The sequence below is a fragment of the Pholis gunnellus genome (genome assembly GCF_910591455.1).
Source record: "Pholis gunnellus genome assembly, chromosome: 13".
Lineage (NCBI taxonomy): Eukaryota > Metazoa > Chordata > Actinopteri > Perciformes > Pholidae > Pholis > Pholis gunnellus.
This window is the reverse complement of record NC_136540.1, coordinates 21,378,651-21,401,818: the sequence shown is the minus strand read 5'-3', so window position 1 is coordinate 21,401,818 and position 23,168 is coordinate 21,378,651. Positions and strand designations below refer to the sequence as shown.

Sequence of the window (23,168 nt, the reverse complement as noted above, 5' to 3'; positions counted from 1 at the left end):
GCTGTGTGTACAATATTAGTCAGACAACCAGGCACATTTTAAACAGATCTCCAGTTTAGCCGAACTTTGTGGAAGAGAAAAACAAAGATAGCAGCGTTGTTCACATCCATCACAGTTTGCCGTTGCCGCATCACCGTGGTTAGAGATCCCAGGTGTTAACTTGGTGAGCACAACTAGCGCCAAAACTACGAATATAAGAGTTGTAATAAACAGATTCATCAATTTAAATCTCTAAACGCAAACACTTATCATTGAGCACAATCTTCCTTAAAATAGAAAAATAAAAGTGAAATCAGCACTTCATAAACCCATTTCAACCTGAAATAATCAGTGTAAAGAAGTCGATTTCATCGGGGCCCCTGGAGGAGGACAGATGGTCTGTTTGTTCCTCGTACCCTGGCAGTGAGGAGATGCCATTACCCTGGGATCTCTGCCAGACACACACTACCACGGCCCCTCACCGGTGCCAAGCGCCCTGGACAGACGGGAAGTGTGTGTGTGTGGTACTAGTGCTGGGGGGGTTAAAGAGGTTTGTGCTGCCATTCTGCTAAACGGTTGACGTGTGTGTATGGCATAAGTAAAAAGAAGCTAACAGAGGAACCCCAACAAAGCCTGAAGAGTGTGAGCAGGACTAGGCAGACAAAAGACAACAGATTACTGGGAGTAATCGCGTTAAAGTAGGAAATCGAGTTCATGTGTTGACTTTAAATCCCAGTGTACTCGTGTTATGGCCGGTAATCACGTTTCCCTTCTGCACCCGCCTAAAAAAGGATCTGACATCATTATAAACCTTCTGTGTGCTATATTGTGCAGGAGGCTGATACCTGTGGTGAGTGGGTAGTTAGCAGGTGGTGGACGAAGAAAAGAAAGAAAGACACCAAACACTCTGTTTGACTGATTTCTAGGAAGTGCAGAGCAGAAATATCCCAAAGATGTAGTCAAACTAACAATTAATAATGTTCCCTCTTTGAATGTGGAGCTCCTCCCTCCCGTTCTCCTCTCTTCTCCTCCTCTCATCCATTTATCAGCAATCTGTTTTTCGCGTAGCGCCCAGAGCTGCCGGGCTTGATTAATAGTCAGGTGTCCCGGCTGTTTACCCCACCCGCCCTCTCCACCGATTCCCCATCCACCAAATCAAACGCCACCATCTGGGGACCCGCTTTGTACCCCCTTCAGTTAGCCGGCCCACGGGTCAACTCAAGGTCAGGGCCTTTAGAGAGAGGAGGAGGAGCAGCGAGGGATGCTGGGTAGGATGGAGAGTCACCTGTCCCGCGTCCTGCAGGACGCTCTGACAAGCCACTTAGGCTTGAGTAATTTGTCTGTCAGCGGTTACTGATGAGCCGGCCTCGGACGCAGACGCGCACGTGCACACCGCTCAGCGAGGCATTAGTCATGATAGGCCCTGCCTCGCACATCCTCTGCATAATGTATAAGGTTTTCAATGGGAGTAATACGGGCTGCGTCCGCAGACTAAGTGAATAAGGGGAGGCCGATTGTGTTTGCGGCAGACGGGTCCTGCATGTAAATTGATGAACTACAGAGGACTGAAAACCTCTTACAGCAAAACGGATGAAAAACTAATTAAAATTCCCCGTAACACTCCCGCACAGAGTGCAACAGGAGAGCGATTTAGAGAGCCAGCAGTCCTCACAGGTGCAGTTAACATTATAATACCGTGAGTCCCCCTACCCCCGCCATGTGCAGTTAATGGAGCCCAATTCATAATTTATCTAGTTTTACAGCTACTCTCTCTCTGGAGCTTTTATTGTAAACAAACAGGGTTTTGTTTTTTTAACACATGGTTTGAGTGCGTTTCATACCTCGTAAAACCTTTGCAAACCTCTATTTGTGAATGTTTGAGAACCCGCCGTCTTGTTTGTTCTTCGCTGCTTGTTTTTCTCGTGCACCGCTGCCTTTAATGGGGCATTAAGGCCACCAATAGTTGTACATGCACGACTGGCCTTTTTACTCGGCATGTTCTTTTATATTTCAGACTTGTGGCATGAATGCGCACCCTCGAGAGCTGGTCAATGATACGAGGGCACGCCCATCAAACATTGTCAAAAGTCCACAGTACAATCAGGGCTTTAAAGGAACGTTTTTTTTAGCAAATGAGGAAAGTTAAGTTTACATTCAGTTTCTCTCCTAAACACAACACACTGTCCTTGAGGCCTATCAGACATGCTAAATCAAACTGCTTTGCTGGTGCATTGCTACGTTTCCCTGCGTTGCAGAAGGGTTAGGTGGCGGCGTTTTGTGGGATGATGAAATATTAATCCAGTTGGAGTAACAGATGAGTTTGAAGTCTTATCAGACACCACAGCTAAATCATGATGTACACAGTAGTAATACAGCATTCACTTTACAAAGTAATGCCACAGAAATGAGCATTTGCACGTATTTGATGGTATTTTTTGCGTTGCACCAAAAGTTGACTCTCGTTCCACTGTTTTTCTGGAGCACTCAGCGTCTGCACCCATGTAAATGAATTAGTGAGTTACTTTTTCCAAACAGTAATGTTGTCTATGAATTTCCTTCTGCCACATGTCTACAATTTCTTTAATCCACAACTGTGTTCGTGCTACTTAGACTAATTCGACTGTGTATCACTTGACAATCTTCTGGTGTCCTCCATCTTCTAACACCCATTTGTAGTATTTTTTATAACCTGGACACTATTTCCTCATGTTTTCGTGTCTACAATTTTTGAATCTGGTCCAGTATTGAGGGAGAGCGCTGCAGACGGGGCCGCTAAAAGATCTTGTTTTTGCCAGTGAAGGGCTCTCGCAAGATTTCAGAACGAGACTTCTCCTCTCTGTCTGCAGCGTTCTCGCTCAATGCTGGACTCATTTCCAAAAAGATTTTCCCCCATTAGTCACTTAAAACATTGGGAAAATTGGGTCCAGGTTTAAAAATAGCGAGGTTAACCTTTAAAAGAAGGATGAAGTGAAACTGAAAGTGAAATGAAAGAAAAGCGACTGGGAGAAAGACAAAAAGAAAGAGCTGGAGCAGTGAAGCTCCAGCAGCTCCTGCTACCTCAGTGTCACATTCCCCAGTGTACAGACCCCCAACATCTCCTCTGTTGTAAGCAATTTCACAGCCCGTCTAGCTTCTGGCTTGCCTCCCCAAAAATTTGATAGCCAGCAGCAGTCACTTGTGCACACACACACACACACACACACACACACACACACACACACACACACACACACACACACATACATACATACACACACACACACACACACACACACACACACACACACCTCTTAATTACATCTGCTCATAGCATGTCCAGAATGCTAAGTAGCTGTTGAATAAAAAGACTGACTCCTCAGACATTTCTCGACCACTAGCTGCTCATTAAAATTCTGTCCTTTGATCCCTGCTTTAACTCTCCTCCTCTGCCGTATAGGAATACGACGAGGAACATAAAAGCCACCAGCTTGACTTTAAATCCAAATAGGTCCACTGAGAATATTTCATCTATGAAAAATATAATAAAATCACTGTCAATGACAGAATGGCCAGAGTAAAAGCAGCTAATAACAGCAGATGCTATGTTAAGGAATGCCAGATGAGAATTGAATTAACGATTATCCAATTAACAATAATTGATGCCCAAGGAAATGCATTCTTACTTTCAAATGTAGATAATCATAACCAATGTATTGCCTGAATGCTGGAATTTAAATATCATCTTAACATGGTAGAATATTTATTAATAATATATTATATTATTCTTTTCATTATTACCAATTTACTGAAGTATTTACAGAAAAATACATCCAAATTATTCACCGTCAGGACGTTACTTCACGTCCAAACCATGCAAATGAAAACCTCTGACATTGTCCTCTTCCACTGTCCCTGCTCTTCCACTGTCCCTCCTCTTCTACTGTCCCTCCTCTTCCACTGTCCCTCCTCTTCTACTGTCCCTCCTCTTCCACTGTCCCTCCTCTTCTACTGTCCCTCCTCTTCCACTGTCCCTCCTCTTCTACTGTCCCTCCTCTTCCACTGTCCCTCCTCTTCTACTGTCCCTCCTCTTCTACTGTCCCTTCTCTTCCACTGTCCCTCCTCTTACACTGTCCCTCCTCTTCTAGTGTCCCTCCTCTTCCACTGTCCCTCCTCTTCTAGTGTCCCTCCTCTTCCACTGTCCCTCCTCTTCTAGTGTCCCTCCTCTTCCACTGTCCCTCCTCTTCCACTGTCCCTCCTCTTCCACTGTCCCTCCTCTTCTAGTGTCCCTCCTCTTCCACTGTCCCTCCTCTTCTACTGTCCCTCCTCTTCCACTGTCCCTCCTCTTCCACTGTCCCTCCTCTTCTAGTGTCCCTCCTCTTCTAGTGTCCCTCCTCTTCCACTGTCCCTCCTCTTCCACTGTCCCTCCTCTTCTACTGTCCCTCCTCTTCTAGTGTCCCTCCTCTTCCACTGTCCCTCCTCTTCCACTGTCCCTCCTCTTCCAGTGTCCCTCCTCTTCGACTGTCCCTCCTCTTCCACTGTCCCTCCTCTTCCACTGTCCCTCCTCTTCTAGTGTCCCTCCTCTTCTACTGTCCCTCCTCTTCTAGTGTCCCTCCTCTTCCACTGTCCCTCCTCTTCCACTGTCCCTCCTCTTCTACTGTCCCTCCTCTTCTAGTGTCCCTCCTCTTCTACTGTCCCTCCTCTTCCACTGTCCCTCCTCTTCTACTGTCCCTCCTCTTCTAGTGTCCCTCCTCTTCTACTGTCCCTCCTCTTCTACTGTCCCTCCTCTTCCACTGTCCCTCCTCTTCCACTGTCCCTCCTCTTCTACTGTCCCTCCTCTTCCACTGTTCCTCCTCTTCCACTGTCCCTCCTCTTCTACTGTCCCTCCTCTTCTACTGTCCCTCCTCTTCCACTGTCCCTCCTCTTCTACTGTCCCTCCTCTTCTAGTGTCCCTCCTCTTCCACTGTCCCTCCTCTTCTACTGTCCCTCCTCTTCTACTGTCCCTCCTCTTCCACTGTCCCTCCTCTTCTACTGTCCCTCCTCTTCTAGTGTCCCTCCTCTTCTACTGTCCCTCCTCTTCCACTGTCCCTCCTCTTCCACTGTCCCTCGTTGGGAAAAATATGTACGAAAGACAAATCATTCTTTTATCCTGTTTGAATTGTGGCATACATTACACATATGATGATAATATTTCATGTCAATAATAATGTATTAGACAGACACATAGGTACATATGGTGGTTTACCAGAGGGGGGGGTACTTTGCCTCTCTATATGTTAGTTTCCATCTCAGATATCTATATGAATGAGATTGCCATGCATGCGGAGGAGAGAGGTTTCTTCTTGACCTAATCATGGTGCTAGAATGATACAAAAAAGGCAGAAAGACCAAATGTAATAGCTGCTGACAGTGCTACAGATGCACTTTTGAAAGATGTCGGCACCAATGGGAGCTGCAAGCTGCTCCTAACGGATTGTGAAAAAGCCACTCTGACTGTGATGTGGAAGCATAAAGAGTCACCTGGTCGGCTCCGTGTGGATCACAGCTCTCTGCTCTGCCAGCTTTCCCTCTGCTCACAACTCTGAGTGCAAACATTGTGGTTTGAGAGATATGACATTTAGTCTTGATCACTGGTATTGGGTTCATTAGCGTAGCATCCAAAGCTCACTCTCACTAAACTAATGACACACATTTCGCTGTTGCCAGGAAACGGACTCCGGGGTCTACACCTGCCTGGCTTCCAGCTCCAGTGGAGAGACGAGCTGGAGTGGAGTGCTCACAGTCAAAGGTAAATTGTCTCTGCGTGATTTAAATGCATGCAAATGACGAGCAGCTATATATGCAAAATTATTGGTAGACAATTTATTTTAATAAATCTTTTGCACAGCTGAAAACCAAATCTGAATCTCATTGTCACTCTTCTATTCCTGCACTATTATTCATTTGGCTAACTTTGAAACAGTCTCTGTGTAACACTTCACTGTTTTAATTAACAGCAGTGAAATTATTAGGTATAGATTTAAGTAGGACTGCAGAGTAGTGTGATGTGAGATATTTCTAAAAAGTCGAAGTAATGAGGCTCCTTGTGACTTCCTATTTGCTCAAATGAAACATCTTGCCAGGTCTAATGAACCTATGCGGGTCCTGGAGCTGTTGCTGGGCAGACTGCAAACATAAATGTCGGAAAGTGTATGAATGTGAAGCATGATGTTGACAAAGAGCCGGCCCTTTTTTGGGATGAATAAAGGTTAAAACACTAACGACCTCGGTCAGGACACAATCGAGAGATATCGGTCGATGCTGCAGCTCAAAGCACACGCTGAGGCTCTGCTCTTTGTATCTCCTCCACAACCCGTCAGGCATTAAATAAGACTTCAAGCTGGAGAGATTTCATTAGTGGCATTAAACACTGTACTTGTATAGCAGTTTTCATACAAGAAGTGCTTTAGAATGAAGAGAAAGATGTAATGAACATAAAAACAGTGAATTAAATGGAGTAACAAGCTACTCTGATGACACATAAGATTGTTATTTGACTATTAGCACCGTGGTGCTTAGTTAAGATCCAATAGTTGTTATGAAAAGCAAAAATTGTGAATTCTGTTAGAAGTGAGGAAGTCGGCCCGCAGCGACGCTGATGCAAATGTTCAGTCAACAGTAGATTACACAGAGGACATTATGAAACGCTCGTGTTAATGTCTCGGCTCCTTCCTGCCTCCATCTTTGTTTCCTCCCTCACCCTCCAGAGAGTGCAGACCCGTCGGTCGCCCAGGCTGCGGAGCCCTTCCAGCTCCCGGGTCCGCCACACAAACCCATAGTCACGGACGTGTCCAAGAACAGCGTCTCTCTGACCTGGCAACCCAACGCCCACGAGGGGGGAGCCGCCGTCACCGCCTACATCATTGAGGCCTTCAGGTGAGTTCCCCAAAATCTAAGATATGCACTTTCCCTCGTTGTTGTGTATCTTCACTGCTTTACCCGTCTGCTATTTCAGAGAATACTTTTGTCTCTAATCATACCTGTTCTTTATTTAACAGTCCAGGCTGTATTCTTCTTGTGTTGAATATCTTGAAATTCAACAATTTTAATGTAAAAGCATCTTTCTTGTCAGAACAGAAGACCTTTTTCATTACGGGACACTAAAACATCTTCACTGATTTCCAGACTGATGCAATTCTTTCATGCTTTGCAGTTCTTTAAAGAGAGTCGTCCTGCCACACTTATTCATTAGTATTAGACCTTGAAAAGACAAAAAACTCAACAATTTCATGGATTAAATGTATGAGCAGGAGTGCATTTTATTTCAGGTTTGGCCAGGCAAAATTATTCAAAATATGTCAGAAATGTAACAAGCATGCGAGAGGACTCATGAGCCAGAATGCACTACAGCAGAAAGTGCCACTTGAGTGGAAGTCCACCTTGGATTAATTAGGGGGGATGGTAGATTTAGCTGAGCAGGATAGGCGGCTCCACGGATGGACGGAGGCCTCCAGATGAAGATAGGATGGCGCTATGGGGAAACGTGTCCCTACGACTCGATATAGAGGAGAACACCGGCAGAGCTTAATCAGATCCAGACGTCCACCGTGGCCCGTGGCAGCAGCAGAGCGTTTCCAAGTAACGCACGCTGATTCTTTATAAAGCAGCTGGAGGGGACCGCTGGGATGTCTGCAATAACATTTCTTTGCCTCGGGTGCTGAGGTTTGTTTGTGGGAGCACAGAGAAGAGCAAAGGGTTGGGGCGTGTGTGTGTGTGTGTGTGTGTGTGTGTGTGTGTGTGTGTGTGTGTGTGTGTGTGTGTGTGTGTGTGTGTGTGTGTGTGTGTGTGTGTGTGTGTGTGTGTGTGTGTGTGTGTGTGTGTGTGTGTACATATGCAAGGTGTAATAGTGTCTATTTAATGTAAGATGGCAGACGTTTCATTCTCCTGGTGAGACTGCATGTACCCTTGGGGGAATTCTAAAAGTGTCAAAGAAGTGGTTGGAGAGGCCTTTGTGACTGCCGCTCTACCAAGGTGACAGTGGATTCACGGAGGAAGAGGAGGAGACGGGATGATAATGCATCTGGGGGAGTGCCACAAGGCTAAGAAGATGCCCTCCTTTCCCACCGGCAGCTGTGGCTTCTTACAGGCCCCATTACATTATTCATCAGGACGGCAAATTGCATCACTGGAAGATCTTCTCGCGAGCACTAACTTCTCTCAGTGACTTTGCTCACATCTGCTATTGTTTAGCAGATAAGAAATATGAGAGGAAGCCAAAAATAGATCCCGCTATCGCCTGGAGATCTTCTCAAGCTTTGGTTAAATTGTGCGGCTGCACATCAAATCAGCATCGCAAAGCAGTACTGACACTGGTTCAGTGGTGGAATGTAAATGTACTCAAGTATCGTACTTAAGTACACATGTGATGTACTTGTACCTTGAGTATTTTATTGTACTCCACCTTAATCAACTACAAGAGTAAAAAGCTGTTAGACATTAATGCAGGAGTAATAATAGCCTCACGACCTTTGTTTAATAACTGTTTGCATTCTAATAATTTGGACAGATGTGGAAATGTACTTTTTAAGGAACACTGGCCACTCGAGATGTTATTGTTTATTTTGAAACGATTTTAATTCATTAAATGTTATAATAAATCTCTTTATCTTGCTTGGTAAATTTCACATACACAAATCTAAATCTGCCTTGTCATCCCATTTAATAGGTTTTAATGGAGTCTCTAAAACATGTAAATAATACTTCATTATAAGCAGTTCTCCATTGAGTACGTCATTGCTGTCATGTTATTTTGTTTTCTTCTCTCTCTCTCTCTCCTCGTTTCTCACATTCATCTCCCTCATTTTTACTTTAGTCTGTCATCTATCTTTCTGGACGATGTATCTGGAGTCTTGGATGTCTGACTTTGTACCATTTATTTTCTTAATAAATATGTTTAAAAAATCTAAAATGCTGCATAGATTCTGTTTCAATGTAGCAGCAAGCACCAGACCTCATGCAAGGCAGAATGAATGGACTGAGATTAGGTTAAAGATCAAGTTTGCTCATTAAATATCATGTTGCATCCAAAACTGAATCATTTGTTTCTGCTTTCCTCTCACAGCCAATCAGCGGGAAGCACGTGGCAGACTGTAGCCGACATGGTCAAGATGGAAACGCACACCATCACCGGCCTCCTCCCCAACACCATCTACCTGTTCATTGTCCGAGCCGTCAACGCCTACGGCCTGAGTGACCCGAGCCCCATCTCTGAGCCCGTCAGAACCCAAGGTCAGTCTGCGCCTCTCTCATGACTCACATCGAGACTCGTGTGAAAAACACCACCACTGTCGTGTGTGCTAATGAAGAATGTGTGTTTCCCCTCAGATGTGAGTCCAACGGGTCAGGGAGTGGACCACAGGCAAGTGCAGAGGGAGCTGGGAGAGGTGGCCGTCCAGCTGCAAGAGCCCGTCACGCTAACAACAGCCTCCATCCGAGTGTCCTGGACTGTGAGTGGCTCTTTGTGGGTCTATGCTTTACGTTAGGGATGGTTGAGGGTTCAGTTCTCCACCTCTCTTCTCTTTTTTTTATTTCCCCCCCTCGATTCATCAAGGTTGACCGTCAGTCTCAGTACGTCCAGGGCTACCGTCTCTTCTACCGACCCAGCGGGGGAACCTGGCTCCTCCAGGACATCAACTCCCCCTCTGAACGCATCACCGTCCTCACCAGCCTGCTCAAAGGAACTGAGTACGAGATGAAGATCCGTCCCTATTTCGACGAGTTCCAGGGAAAGGACAGCCGAACGTTACTGGTCCGAACCCCGGAGGAGGGTAATGAATCTGATGACTTCTGAAAACGTGTCCGTACCAGGAAGAGATTCAAAGAAAAGCTTCTGTTAATAAACTAGGCCGGGCCCTTCTTCTTTGACATTGCAGGGCCTTGGAAATGGCCGTTCATTAGCCTGTCTGGCAGCGCATGAATCTCAGTAACGTTATCTCATTTCGGGGTTAATTTTATATCCTCTGCAATTTTGGGTTCATTTGTATTGATCCCAGTTTCTATTAAATTCAGCTCCCACACACTGTGATTTTTTCAGCAGTTTGATATGAGTTGATCCAAAGTCTATTAAAAACAAGAGAAATTTTCTCTTTTTATAGACTTTGGATCGACCTGCAGACGAGTACCTCAGTCTGTCAAAAGAAAAAAAAAACAGAATTAAATGTTTAAAGAAAAAGATAAAACTTGATTCTCTCCTGCTACAGCTCACTTTCATGTTTCTCGACTTATGTTTTTTATCTGCTCGCTTTTATTGCCTTTTAAATCTAGTTTTGTACTCACTTGTCATTGTGCTCACCATAAGTATGTTGCTGTAATGACATGAATGATGTCCCCCCCCCTCCCCCACCTCCCCAGTCCCCAGTGCCCCACCCAGAGCTGTCACAGTGGTTACAGTGAAGCTAAGCAACAGCTCCAGCATCAGCGTCTCCTGGGAGCCTCCGCCCAGCGAGATGCAGAACGGCATCATCCAGGAGTACAGGGTAAGCACGCCTCAGCAGTGTCACTGCGTCCTTATCTGAAGGCAGCAACGACTGCTAGAAAACACAATCCTACTACGGCACGCTTCCTTTCAGACCAAATTTGCATTCAATAAATATGAATTATGAGATTTTAATTATAGTTGTACCAGTCACAAATGAGGAAGCCAAGGGTTTTTGGAGGATTCTGGACGTTCACAAGATGACCCTAATATTTTGTTCATTCAGGTTACATGCAGAGATTAAAACAAATTCAAAGGGAAAGAAAAATCCTCAGGCAGTTTTTTTAGGACTTCAAACGTAGAGCCGAGCACACTGGTTAGTGGTCAAGTTCAATGTCTACTGTACATTTAACACAGGGAATATCTGACTGATCAAAGTGATGAAATATTGCAGAATGTAGTTAGCTATTTCGTCAGTGAATGGAAATGCAAACACACTCTCGACTGAGCCCTATAGACTGATAGGAGACTTTAAAAGTGTCACAAAGCCAAACCAGAGGCCCGAAATGAGCCGCCTTATGAATTCAATGCCATCTCTGTGAATCCCACCAGGTTTGGTGTGTGGGCAGCAGCGGCGGCGACAACCAGACACGCTACTTCATCAACAGGACGGTGGACGGGAACACGTTGTCCACAGCGCTGAAGGGCCTGATGCCCGGCGTGCTGTACCAGGTGGAGGTGGCGGCGGTGACCGGCGCCGGCATCGGCACCCGCAGTCAGCCGGTGTCTGTCCTCATCAGTGAGTCCACAGTGACACAAACAGATGTAGAAATATGAGCGGGCCAAGATGCAGGTGCACTACAGACAAACCTTTTTTCTGTTAGAGGGGGGGACATTATTTCATTATAAATAATGGTAAAAGGACTGTACAGCGCTTTTCTAGTCTCTCCGACCACTCAACGCACTTTAACACTACATGTCAAGGTGCCACCTGCCCATCAGCACCAACATTCATACAACATTCACACACCATTGGAGTTTAGAGTCAAATAGACCAGAAATCAGGGTATGCTTTAGGGCGGGGCTACTTTGTGATTGACAGGTAGCTACTGCGTGTGTTTTCACTTCATGAAAGTTAATTGTAACATTCTCGTTGCCTACAAATGTCTGTTTCACCGTCGGTTTTACTAATCAATTAACTTTGTAAACCAGTCGCTAAAATCTCATCATCAGGTCAAAATCTAATCGTTCCAATACTTTGGTTTATGACTAGACACGGCAGAACTGATGACATTCCCATCAGGCTCAGCTGTGTTTTGGACTAATTAGCAATTGTTGGCATGCTAATATCCTAATTTAAGATCAGGGATGAGGTAAATGGTTTCCCATGCTGATGTTATCATTTAGCTGCTGCGACCTTTACTCTATTTCTATCATTATCTTTAAATGTCTTATAATGGTACCATTACTGTGGATACATTGTTAGGTTTTAATTGGATGCTCTGTTTGGCTTTAAAGACAATAAAGCCAAACAAGATGAAATACACTGGATGTATAAATACAACAGATCAACAAATAACATAGAACTCCCTCAGTTCTTATGATGTTGTCCCATTCTCTCCCCCCAGAGCTGCCAGCTGAACAGCCCTCCATGCCAGGCGGCGGAGGCGGCGGCACCAGCGACGGCGGCGAGGAGAGCAGCGTGAGTTTGGCCGAACAGATCACCGGCGTGGTCAAGCAGCCGGCGTTCATCGCGGGCATCGGTGGAGCCTGCTGGGTCATCCTCATGGGCTTCAGCGTCTGGATCTACTGCCGGCGCAAGAAAAGGAAGGAGCTGAGCCACTACACCGCCTCCTTCGCCTACACACCAGCAGGTCAGGAGGAGTGATTCACATGTAGAACGGTACATTATCGATGACTGTTGCTGCCGTCTGGCACTTAGGGAAGTCGTGGGATCGGTCATTTGGAAGGTGGCATTGAGATTGTAGTCCAAGGCATTTCTTTTCATACATTTAGGGCCATGTATGATTTATTTAGCAAATAACAGAACAATTACATTCAATAAAAGGAAATGAGAACAGCTGATCTTTGTTTAGTCAAGGATTGATCCAAAAGTGTAACATCCATGAGTCACTTTAGCACCTCTCATCACTCTCTCTTTCTCTCTTTGTCTTCTGCAGTTGGTTTCCCTCATGTAGAGGGAACAGTACTCAATGGAAGGTAATGAAGTTATACCCTGCTGTGTATCTGTAATCTGTTTAAATTCACAGTAATTAATAGAAATGAAATGTTTCTATCCAGCCTTTTGATGCTGTTCTTGCTGTATTTCCATCCGGACAGTCCTTGCTGTTGCACTGTGTCCAACCACGTCTTAAATTAAAGCCAGAATGTCTCCGTAGGCCCGGCGTGCTGGGAGGCAACATGGGCAACTACCCGTGGCTGGCAGACTCTTGGCCCACCACCAACCTGGTCCACAGCGGCAAAGAGGCAGTCAACTGCTGCACCAGCAATCCCGACACAGCTGAGAGATACTACAACGGTAGGAGGCTGCTTCCACTCAATAGTCTGGTAGAGACGGTATATGAACGTCCGTCTGTTTCGTTAAGTTAAAGCATCAAAGTGTGGTGATGAGTAGAAGCGCTCAATGCGACAAAACAAAGCAAGAAAAGCTAAACATGACCTCCTTCCCCGTGTAGACGCAGGAATCTCCAACTACCTGAATCAGACGGAGAAGTACAGCATGGGCGGCTCCACCGAGGGGCCTATCTACAGCACCATCGACGCCACCAACGAAGACCTGAACAGCTTCGCCTACGCCCAGCAAGCCTCCACGGCTCCCTACGCCTCCACCTCCATCATGCCTTTCACCAACCAGATGCAGGCGCCTGTCCACAGCGGCGAGCAGCAGGAGGATGGACACTGGATCGCCCAGCCGGGGCTGTCCGGAGCTCAGTACGCCCAGCCGGACCGCTGCAATGGTGAGGAGGGCACCAACACAACCAGCGTATTTAGTTCTCAGCGATGCATTTTCAACCTTTCTTTCTGCCGTAAGCTTTTAGCTGTTCTAATGTTAATTAGGTTTTGTTATTTTCACATTTATCAATAATTATTTGTTTTAATTTGAGCTGAAACGATTAGTAAAGCGCAAAAATAATTTATCGGCATCTATTTTGATAACTAAGTAATTTATTAAGCAAAATACCAATAATCATCTATAGTTCCAGCTTCTCAATGCGACTTCCTGCTCATTTTCATTGTATGTGACATTAAACTGAATATTTGAAGGTTTTAGATTGTTGGTCATAGAGCTGGGCAATATTTCCATATTATATTGATATTGTCATATGAAAATAGATATGGCCTTAGATTGTAGAGATTGTAATATCACATAAATGTCTTTTCCTGCTTTGAAAGGCTGCATTACAGTAAAGCGATGTCTTACCAGGCTGTTCCAGCTGATCTATTGTTTACCTTTACCCAGTCATTATATCCACAGTACTGATGATTATTTAAATCTCTTCATAAATATTTTGTAAAGGTGCCAATATTCCAACTTACAATTTTGATTTGGAGATATTTGGTCAAAGATATTGTCTCTTTCATATTGTCCGGCCCTCGTTGGTCAGATTCATTTGGTGCATTATTCCATCAAACGGTGGAATAATCAATTGAGAAAAATAATGAGATTAGTGGACAACAAATATAATAATAAGTAGCAGACCTAGTATCCAATATACTACGTTTTCTGTTCATCTGGTTTTGATTCTACTCTCGACCTTTGCAGTTGTATAAATCATTTCTTCAATGATCAAATGAAAATAGATCTTTTGCAGCAGCATTTGACTCCTAACTCAGACCCATCTCCATATCTTTCAGCCACGGGTTGCTGTGATTTGTGTCATGTGTCAATTATGCTCAAGATAATTCAGCTCAATGTGAAAAAGTATCTTCCTCCAGAGAATCATAGTGTTTCTCTGTGTGTTTCTACAGGTAGTAAGCCCAAGCAGAAGGTGATGGGTAAGGCCGTCAAGACCCCGTCTCTGACCTGGATGGAGGCGCTGCCCCCTCCTCCCCCCATTGGAGAGCTGGAACAGAGTGAGCCGGACGACCAGCCCCCCGAGCATGAGGACATGGACATAGGGTGAGTCAGACACACACACATATCTCTATCATTTGTATCACACTGCTACACCATCATTTAGACTTAGCGTCACCTCTAACAGGCACATTGCGTATCGAACCCAACGCGGCTCTTTTGCCTCCGGCCATAACAACTCAATTACCTCGGCTCCGGTCAATTGCTTTTAGTGATTAAGCTGTTTTCTCGACACAATTTGCTGTGTTCCTCCTTTCCATTTGCTCTCTGTGACCACAGAGCAAACTATCATTCTGTCTCACGCTCCTAGCAGCAATCTCACCCAAGTGGAAGCTTCGTCTCCTGCAGTGTTGCCAATGGCCAGGCCCTCTAAGTCGCCTGAAAGAACAGCATTAATGTTTAAGTAGCCTCGTGGCCAGCTGGAATCGAAAGCGCCAGTGAGATAACAATGTCGTTAAGGAGCACACACACGGTTAAGATCCAGCTACATCTCATACACTGTATCTTCTAGCTGTGACGCTGCTCTTTGTCTGTGTAGCTCGGACGAGGAGTGGTGTCCCCCCCTCCCGGAGAGGACCTACCTGATGGAGGGCTGCGAGGATGGACCCTGTCCCCCACAGAGGAACAATGCCTCCTCCCCGGCCACCTCCTACAGCCACCAGTCCACCGCCACGCTCACGCCGTCGCCTCACGAGGAGAGCCGAGCCCCCCATGACGTCCCCCGCCTCAACCACGTCGACGGCCAGCAGCTCTCACGGTAAGTGACGTGGGAGCATTGACTGGGAGGTTCATATTCTAATCCACATTAACTCGTGACCCTGAACTCTTCTAATGCACAAACAGTCATCTGCTTCACTACACGCAAACCTCCTCTCTGCTTTATATTAGCATTGTTCCCGTAGATGTCACTGTCCACTGTTCTCTGCTCAGTTAACAGAAGGACACGTCTTTTTGCTAACGCTACAATGCAATGGTCATTATAATGTCATTCAGTTCAGATAAATCTGTCAACATGGAGAAATTCCTCCATAAAAGAAGGTTCTTTTTTTTAGCATTATCTAATTCGCTAAAAGTTATTTAATTGTACCTTTTAAGCAACTACCTCCATATGTACATTATTAAAGAGAAAATAAGAAACTCGTCTTGTGCAGCCTTGCTCAATGTCATTTGCCTCTACAGCCTTACTGGTATGACCGGTAGCTTAAAGTGGCTAATGTTAGCTAACTTTAGATGCTAAGTGAAAAAGATACACTTTAATAATGCTTTTTGACACCGTAGCTGCACATTTTTCCCACATCCAACACAATCATTTTTTAACATTCAGAAAAAAGATCTTGATTGTCTGCAGCAATGCACATTGACCATTGTTAGCCAAATGGCTAATCCCACGGCCAGATGTGAAATTCTCCATTTAAATAACAATGATGCAGATCATCCTCTCTGCCAAACAGAGGATGCAAATAATACACACAGTTTATTCTGTTTTTGTAAACCTCACTTCACTGATTTGTTCTCTCCAGTAACACGTTGCCCTTACTTCTCATAGCAGAAGGTTACCCTGCGGTTCACTGCCAGTTCCCCAGGCGCCGAGCCCGCTGCTCACCCAGTCCAACCCAAACCTCTCCGGCCAACAGCATCACGGCTCACCGGAGGTTGGCACGCTGCAGTGCCAGAGTCCTGCCCATCGCTGCCTCCACAGCCAGGGGCCAGCTCTGAATGAAGACAGCGTCAGCGCGACTACACCCGGTAAAGAGACTGACTGACGAGCCTGCGCACACAGAAAGGCACAGTGGCAAATAAGATCATGAGAGCTGAACATTCACCCTGCAACTGTGTTGACTCACTAATCCATACGCATTGACTGCATCAAATGCTCTGTTGAGTGTGGAGGGATAAAAAAAAAAACACTCTGATTGTTTTTCCTGTCTTCACACAGTGCACGGCCGCTCATCCCCAGCAGATACGTGCACTCCTCCCAACCAAAAATCACGCGTGAAAAAAAAGGTGTCAAAGAGTTCAGCGTACAGAAGAGATGTGCAAGCAGGTGAGTGGGTTCAGATACGCTCGCTTCAGGGATATGGGGAACAATAACGCCTCCATTGTTGCCATTTTCCTCAAATTGAACACGTGTTATTGAACATATCGGAAAAAGATATTATTCGGCGTGAATCAAATGTTCTCAGTGGCTGAAGATGCAGCTCTGCTCTGCGCTGTTTTTCCTTCTGCTATTCATTGCTCTTTGTCAGTGAGTGAATAAATGCACCCCATGATAACCCAGCACGTACACAGCGATATCCTGTGAGTGAATACCTACAACTCTGGTACAAAGCCGAGCTGTGAGGCTGCTGTTCCTGGTTCTATGCATGGCTTTGACTTGTGATGTTAGCTTACAGACACACTGCACTCACCAGAGCTGCAAATGAGAATTATCTAAAGTTATCTGCATTGTGAATCCAGTAACCAATTAAACTGCACAGCTGGCTATGAATCACACAATGAGAGCCCTCAGTGCTCATTTTAATGTTCCTCTGTTTTCTGAAGGAAAGTCTCTCCGGTTCTCAGTTCTGCACAAACTAAAGACTAAAACAAGAGCAATGTCAGAAAACAGAAACCTGACACTAAAATTAGCGTCAATGCATCGACTAAAAAACAGCAACAAGAACTCTTCATGCATGTTTTCTTCATCCCTCCGCTCTCTCCTCAGACCTGCCCCCACCTCCGGAGCCGCCCCCAGGGGAGGACAGGTTGCGGGGCCCCCAGGGGTGTGTGGAGGCCGGCACCGCGGTGAACGGCGCTCTGTCCTCCCTGGAGAGGAGCGAATACAGCAGCAGCAGCAGCCACCAACGGAAAGGCTCGGGACACAGACACACCGACAGTAAGGCAGAGTTTGTAGCATCTCAGTCGTCATTACGTTGTTACGGGCGGCAGAAGATGACGTAGCACGGAGAGAGCATGTTCCTCCTGACATGTGTCGCTCCTTGTAGAAATCAGAGATGGGATGAAAAAGACTAAACGTGTCCAGTGTGGTAACCACGCTCAGATGTTCAGTGTATACCACGTTTCTGCTGTATCATGCTCTGCTACTGCACTGCAGCACCGTCTCCCTCAGTGTTACGCAGTAGAGGACAAACGAGACTGGCTGGAACACAGAGAGTTGTGTTCGTGACCAGTTGATGGATCATTCCTTGAATAAATGCCGTAGTCACATGTATAAGATGCAGCTGTGCCATTAATAAGAAAAACACAAGCTGTCTTTAGTGTGTTAAAAAATCCAGAAAATCAAAAGAAATCACAGCTTTTTAAGAGAAAATCATACATGTTGGCCTTTTCATTCACTTCCTTTACAGCTGATATACACCATGCTAGGATTACATATAGTAAGTGGAAGGAATTTACAGGGGGTGTTACCTAGAGCAGCTTCAAACTGTCATTTCTCCAGCAGATATATATATTAACCATCATTTCCCTACTGAGACTGTACTGCCTCACAGACTAAAAGCCCTCCCTGTTACCCGTCTCGTGTCACTGTTGCCTCCTCAGATGAGGAGATGGTGCCGTACAGCAGTAAGGCCGTTTACCTCTCCAGGAGTCAGATGTCCAGTAACTGCTCGACCACAGGAAGCTCCTCATCCAGAGGCTCCACGGGCTCCCGAGAGCTCAACTCGGCCCGGAAACACAACGAGGTAGTATCCAGCAACGCTAATGACTTCATCATTTCACCGTTTCTTTTTATGCAAGAGAAAAAAATGTTTTTCACCTCAAACGTTTTTTTAAATAATTGATGCTTTCAGATATTCATGAGCACGGGAACAAAGACTCTTCCTGCCATGGAGAGGTTCATGTGGTTTAGTTTTATCTACACGTCATTACTTGCGCTCCATAAAGCACACATAATCTCATACGTGCAGGCGCATGAAAAGAGCTTCCACACACACTCACGCTCATACAGATCTACCATTACGTCTGCTCAGGATGGGCTTTACAGTCTCTCTCTGGAGTGCACTTCACTGTGGGTGCGCTCCTTTAAATGCAACCCCCTGCAGGCTCTCTAGCGTCTTCATGGCAGAACAAGCTGCGCGGAAAGCTCTGCGGGTATTTGGTGCTGGGGAGGCGAGCTAGAGTTTGACGCGTCCCTCCTCATTACTGGAGGTAGACCGAGGTAGTGGCTGATAGAGAGCAGGGAGAGTTATGTAAATCTCTTCCCGCTACTATGGTTCAGCAGAACCCCGGCTCCTTCTGTCCACACGGAGAAGTGTCCTTGAGTGAGACCCTGACAGGCTGACTCAATGGCAGCTTCGTCTCCATCAGTGTCCCAGTAAATGAGATTGTAAAGCGCTTTGTATGTTGAGGTAGAAAGGCGCTGTATGAGTGTGGCTCATTTACCAAATCAAGTCTATAAAGCGTTTCCTGTTTTGCTCAAGTGCAGAGAAAATGAGAGAAACTTCAGATGTCTCTACTTCTGAGGAGAATCAGGCCGTTACATGTTAAGAGTTGCCATTAACAATATCCAATTTTCCTTTTTCTTTTTCTTTTTATGTATTCAGTTTGATTTTCCATCTTTTTATTTATTTATTCAGGACTTTCACTCAAAAAAAAAAGATCACACGGAAAACAAATATTAGACGTCCTAAAGTAGACGTCCTGCTGATCCTGGAAGGGTTTCTAACAGTTATTAAGTGAATAAGTGAACCATGAAGAACACTCATCCTCCACAAACAAACCAAATGAAATCTACATTACTTACCAACACTGCTTTGAGTTCACTTCTAGGCAACATGAGTTCTATTGTCAGTATAGCAACAATCAAACAGGTTACAAGTTCTAGATCTAGAATCTACTTTGAGAGGAAATGACATTGGGTTTATGAGAAATGAGCTTTGATGCTCTCTTTAGTGCGGTAGCTGTTAGCTTTAATGCTGTAACCTGAGGCGTCGCCATAAAGCCTCCTGTGTGTGCAGAGAGAAGGGATGGCCCTGTCCCGGGTCAGTCCACGCTGACCTCAGCACACATCCGACATGGGAATGTAGCAAAGCAACTTGTAAAAGTGACACGCACACACATCCCATTGCTCCTTTCACTTGCTCTGAACACATACACACACATAGGGCTCCCTTGTATCTCGAGCCTCTCAGATCACCCCCCACCTGTGGAGCAGTAAGGAACACCCCCCCCAACTGACCTTACTGGCCTTTTCACGCCTTCCCGGGGACATGAAAGCTTTGCAATAAAGTTTGGGGTATTTCTACAGGAAACCTGGGTTAGGTTACCCCGGCCCCCTGTGGTGCTGCTGACTGCTATCTCTGCCCTTTGACCCCGGCGGACAACCAGGCGCTTGTTGCTGTCCTCGGCTCTGTTACATCAGCTCTGACACAATACGCATGTGTATAAAATAAAGGGATAACAAATATGGAGTCATCGGTATTAGAAGGAGATGAGACACACACTAGACACGGTCACCCAAACTCTAGCCCACAGAGCTCTGTCCTACTGCCGTAAAGAGGATCCGCCGTTACACCGGCTTAGTTGAATTTAGATAACATGACGGCGTGATGTGCAAGGTCAGCGTCTAGTGCCGAATACGGCCCGCCACGTCATTCTATGTGGCCCGCGAATCCGCCAGCAAGAAGTTAATAAAAAGTTAGACTTGATAATAAAAATATCCCCAAAGTCGAAATTATGAGATAGAAAGTCGAAGTTATGAGATACTTAAACACAGTCACAGAAGCAGCTCTGTGGCTGGTTACTCTACATTTAACATATAAATGTATTGTGAGTACATTGAAGACTTTAAACATGTCTTTACAGCACATGAAATACTTCATGTAGGATTGTGCAAACGCACCCTTGAAAGGATTTTAAGCTTTGAACAAAGTTATTGTAATAACTTGTGTTTGATATTTGTCTTTGCTATTTTCTTTAAAAGTTTGATCTTTGATAGAGTAATGTGTGTTTCTTAACCCTAAATTAAAATGATTTAAGTTATAATGACAGAAATGTGCTTTAATATATGTTTACACTTGAATAAACAATAATCAAATGCAGAGACAGTTATTTATCAATATGTTAGGAGTAGTTACATTTACACAGTCTGACATTTACAACCGGCCCTTTGAGGGCGACCGTGATGCTGATGTGGCCCAGAGTGAAGATGTGTTTGAGGCCCCTGCTGTAGTGTGTGTGCCTATAGTCACACCATAACAGCTGTCCAGTTTACACAGCTGTCAATTCGACTCTGTCTCTTCCTCCGCTGGCCCCTCAAATGGTTCCGTTACAGAACAGCGAGGCGACGTTCTCTCCTCGATCTCCTTTAAGTCTCTGCTGTGAACCAGGCTGCACCACATTTGCCCTTAAGGGTTCTAGATCAAATAAGATGTAATGAAATATAAAAGGGTTATCGGTAGATCCCCTGGGTGGGCTCTAGTTAGCTTAGAAGGTGGAAATGTTGTGGAGAGAACCTCCAGAGAGGGTTCTTGTAGGAACCATGTCACTATGAATGGGTCATCTGTAGAACCTCTCTTAGGGGTCTCCAGGTGGAACCTTTCAGAGGTGGTTCAAGGTATAACCCTTTATGTTGGGTTCTAGGTAGGACTCTCTGAAAGGGTTCCTGGTAGAACCTGGCAGGAACCAAACAGGTTTCTCCTATGATGCAAAGCCTAAGAACCTTATATGGGCTTTCCAGTGTTAAAAATGATAATTTGACAGATCTCTCCCTCTTCTCGCAGAATATATTTCTCCTTTCTGGCTTTCCTAATGTTGTGTTTTCTGTTTCTATTTCTTCTCTGAGTGTTTGATTCATGTTGTTTGACCAATGCTTGCGTACAGCAGGACTATAGAGGACAGAGTGACAGTCACCATGATGACATGCTGTGTGGAGCAGCTACAGTTGCCCTTCTCAAACCCACTTCCACCCAGGAACATGAATTAGAAAGGGAAAGAGCTCTCGAGGGTTTATGTTCACTCTGAATGATTCCAAGTATAACACATTTCTTTCTGAAGTTTACAGCATTCAATGAATTAGTGAGTTGTGTATATTTGATATATGGAAAGGCTTTCAGGGAAACACCACATTACTGAAAGTGTTTCAGCATCCAAAGCTGGAGTTAAGAGGTTACGAAGCGCTTCATAGTGGACACTTGCTCTTAAATGCTGCTTTGGGAAACGTACAAATGTGAAAAATGTATTATTATTGGAAAATGATGGCGAGGAAATAATATTGACTAAAAATGAGTCCTCTGTGTGAAAACTTAAGCAAGAGGACATGAGCAGACATTTGCCTGAATTTATCGAACTCAAGATTATGGAGTAGTTAGAATTTGTATTGATGTTGAAATACTTTTGTCTTCCCAGGAAATGAGATAAAGACACCGGTGACTCTGTCGATGCCTCCATCACCACTGTGGACACAAAGAGCCGAGTGTTTGAGGATCTGGACTCTGTCATCGCTGTGAAAGAAAGCAACAACGGACTTTACTTCATGTTTCTTTGGGTTTTACTGCGATTATTTAACGAGTTCATTCCTCTGATTTGTAAATATCTGTGTCTGTACTGTTCTTTTGTGGGCTCTGGATACAGGGAGAGAGACGTATATTGTATTTATGAGGATAGGAAAAAAAAAAAAAAGTCTGTTATAACAAAAAATATAGCTCATGTCTTCTTGAATGTGCCAACCTTTTTTTGTCAAAATGTATAGTTTTTTGGAAAAAGCATTAACTGCTGTTGCACTCTCTTGTTGTCATGGCAAAAACAACAGAAAATATGAAGCACAAAGTGTGATGCTGGTCGGAAAAGCCAAAACGAGCGGGTTCTCGCTCCCGGAGAAGGACGCCTCTGCCCCCCGAGCGCTCTCCCACCGGGGTCCCTGCACCCATCTTGTCCGCTAAGAATGTCGTACTTTTCTATCTTCCCCTCGGTTTCTCTGCAGCCAAACGGTCCAGTGTGCCAGCAGACAGACAAGCTTTATAAAAGTTTGATTGTAACCGCGCCCTCCTGCTGCTCTCGCGCCCCCCCCTTGGTCGTCTGAGGGACCGTTTGCTGCAGTTTTGAGATGACATTTGCATATACTCCTTCCAAAACAAACAGAAACCATGTCTGTGGACTGACTTTTTTTGTACTCTTGTTGTTTTGTAAATGTACAATAAAATACATTTGCTGATCTAAGCCTGTCGGCTACTCGTTTCTTTGGAGCAGCTTCCAGGAGGTGCAGTAGTGTGTTCCACTTTGTTAGTGTTGTGAATCTTTACCTTCCGTTATCTGGACAACACCGGAGATGAGCGGTCTGTAAGATATTGGGACCGACACAGATAAATGCTTATAGAAAGAAAACAAGATAAAAAAGCAGCTCTCTGGTTTTGGTTGCTGTAAAACCTCGTCCTCGTTCCATTCCAATGGAAGAGATTGTGAACAAAGTCTGCATCCTTCTTCTGTGGTTCCAAGTTCAGCTGCAGCCAACGCCAGGCATCAAACAAAACTATCTCTCTTGTAATGATGGAATTCAATCTTTGTTTCCCTGAACTCTGATTCTTTCATGAGCTGCAGTGAAGGGAAAGTAAAACAAACAGGAAATGAAATGATCAGAAATACTGTAAATACGTGTCTCATATAAGCTTCAGCTAAACCTTTTTGGCCTGGATTTAGTCCTCCATCTCTGAGAATCAAACAAGGAGG

At 45.0% G+C, this 23,168-nt stretch overlaps 1 protein-coding gene across 1 annotated transcript in view; it reads left to right on the top strand.

Moving 5' to 3' along the window:
• The window catches only part of robo3 (roundabout, axon guidance receptor, homolog 3), a gene marked incomplete at its 5' end in the record, with an annotated part of 155,517 nt that extends 133,548 nt beyond the window's left edge, over positions 1-21,969 (top strand). Inside the window, 18 exons of the mRNA XM_079172075.1 lie at positions 5,662-5,743; positions 6,702-6,870; positions 9,056-9,222; positions 9,319-9,440; positions 9,545-9,761; positions 10,345-10,469; positions 11,021-11,207; positions 12,037-12,282; positions 12,589-12,628; positions 12,808-12,947; positions 13,105-13,386; positions 14,399-14,549; positions 15,043-15,261; positions 16,051-16,250; positions 16,441-16,548; positions 17,209-17,379; positions 18,045-18,187; positions 21,852-21,969. Coding sequence (XP_079028201.1) covers positions 5,662-5,743; positions 6,702-6,870; positions 9,056-9,222; positions 9,319-9,440; positions 9,545-9,761; positions 10,345-10,469; positions 11,021-11,207; positions 12,037-12,282; positions 12,589-12,628; positions 12,808-12,947; positions 13,105-13,386; positions 14,399-14,549; positions 15,043-15,261; positions 16,051-16,250; positions 16,441-16,548; positions 17,209-17,379; positions 18,045-18,187; positions 21,852-21,863 — 2,781 coding nt within the window. The 3' untranslated portion in view covers positions 21,864-21,969. The remainder of the gene's footprint in view (positions 1-5,661; positions 5,744-6,701; positions 6,871-9,055; positions 9,223-9,318; positions 9,441-9,544; positions 9,762-10,344; positions 10,470-11,020; positions 11,208-12,036; positions 12,283-12,588; positions 12,629-12,807; positions 12,948-13,104; positions 13,387-14,398; positions 14,550-15,042; positions 15,262-16,050; positions 16,251-16,440; positions 16,549-17,208; positions 17,380-18,044; positions 18,188-21,851) is intronic.
• Positions 21,970-23,168: the final 1,199 nt, after the last annotated feature.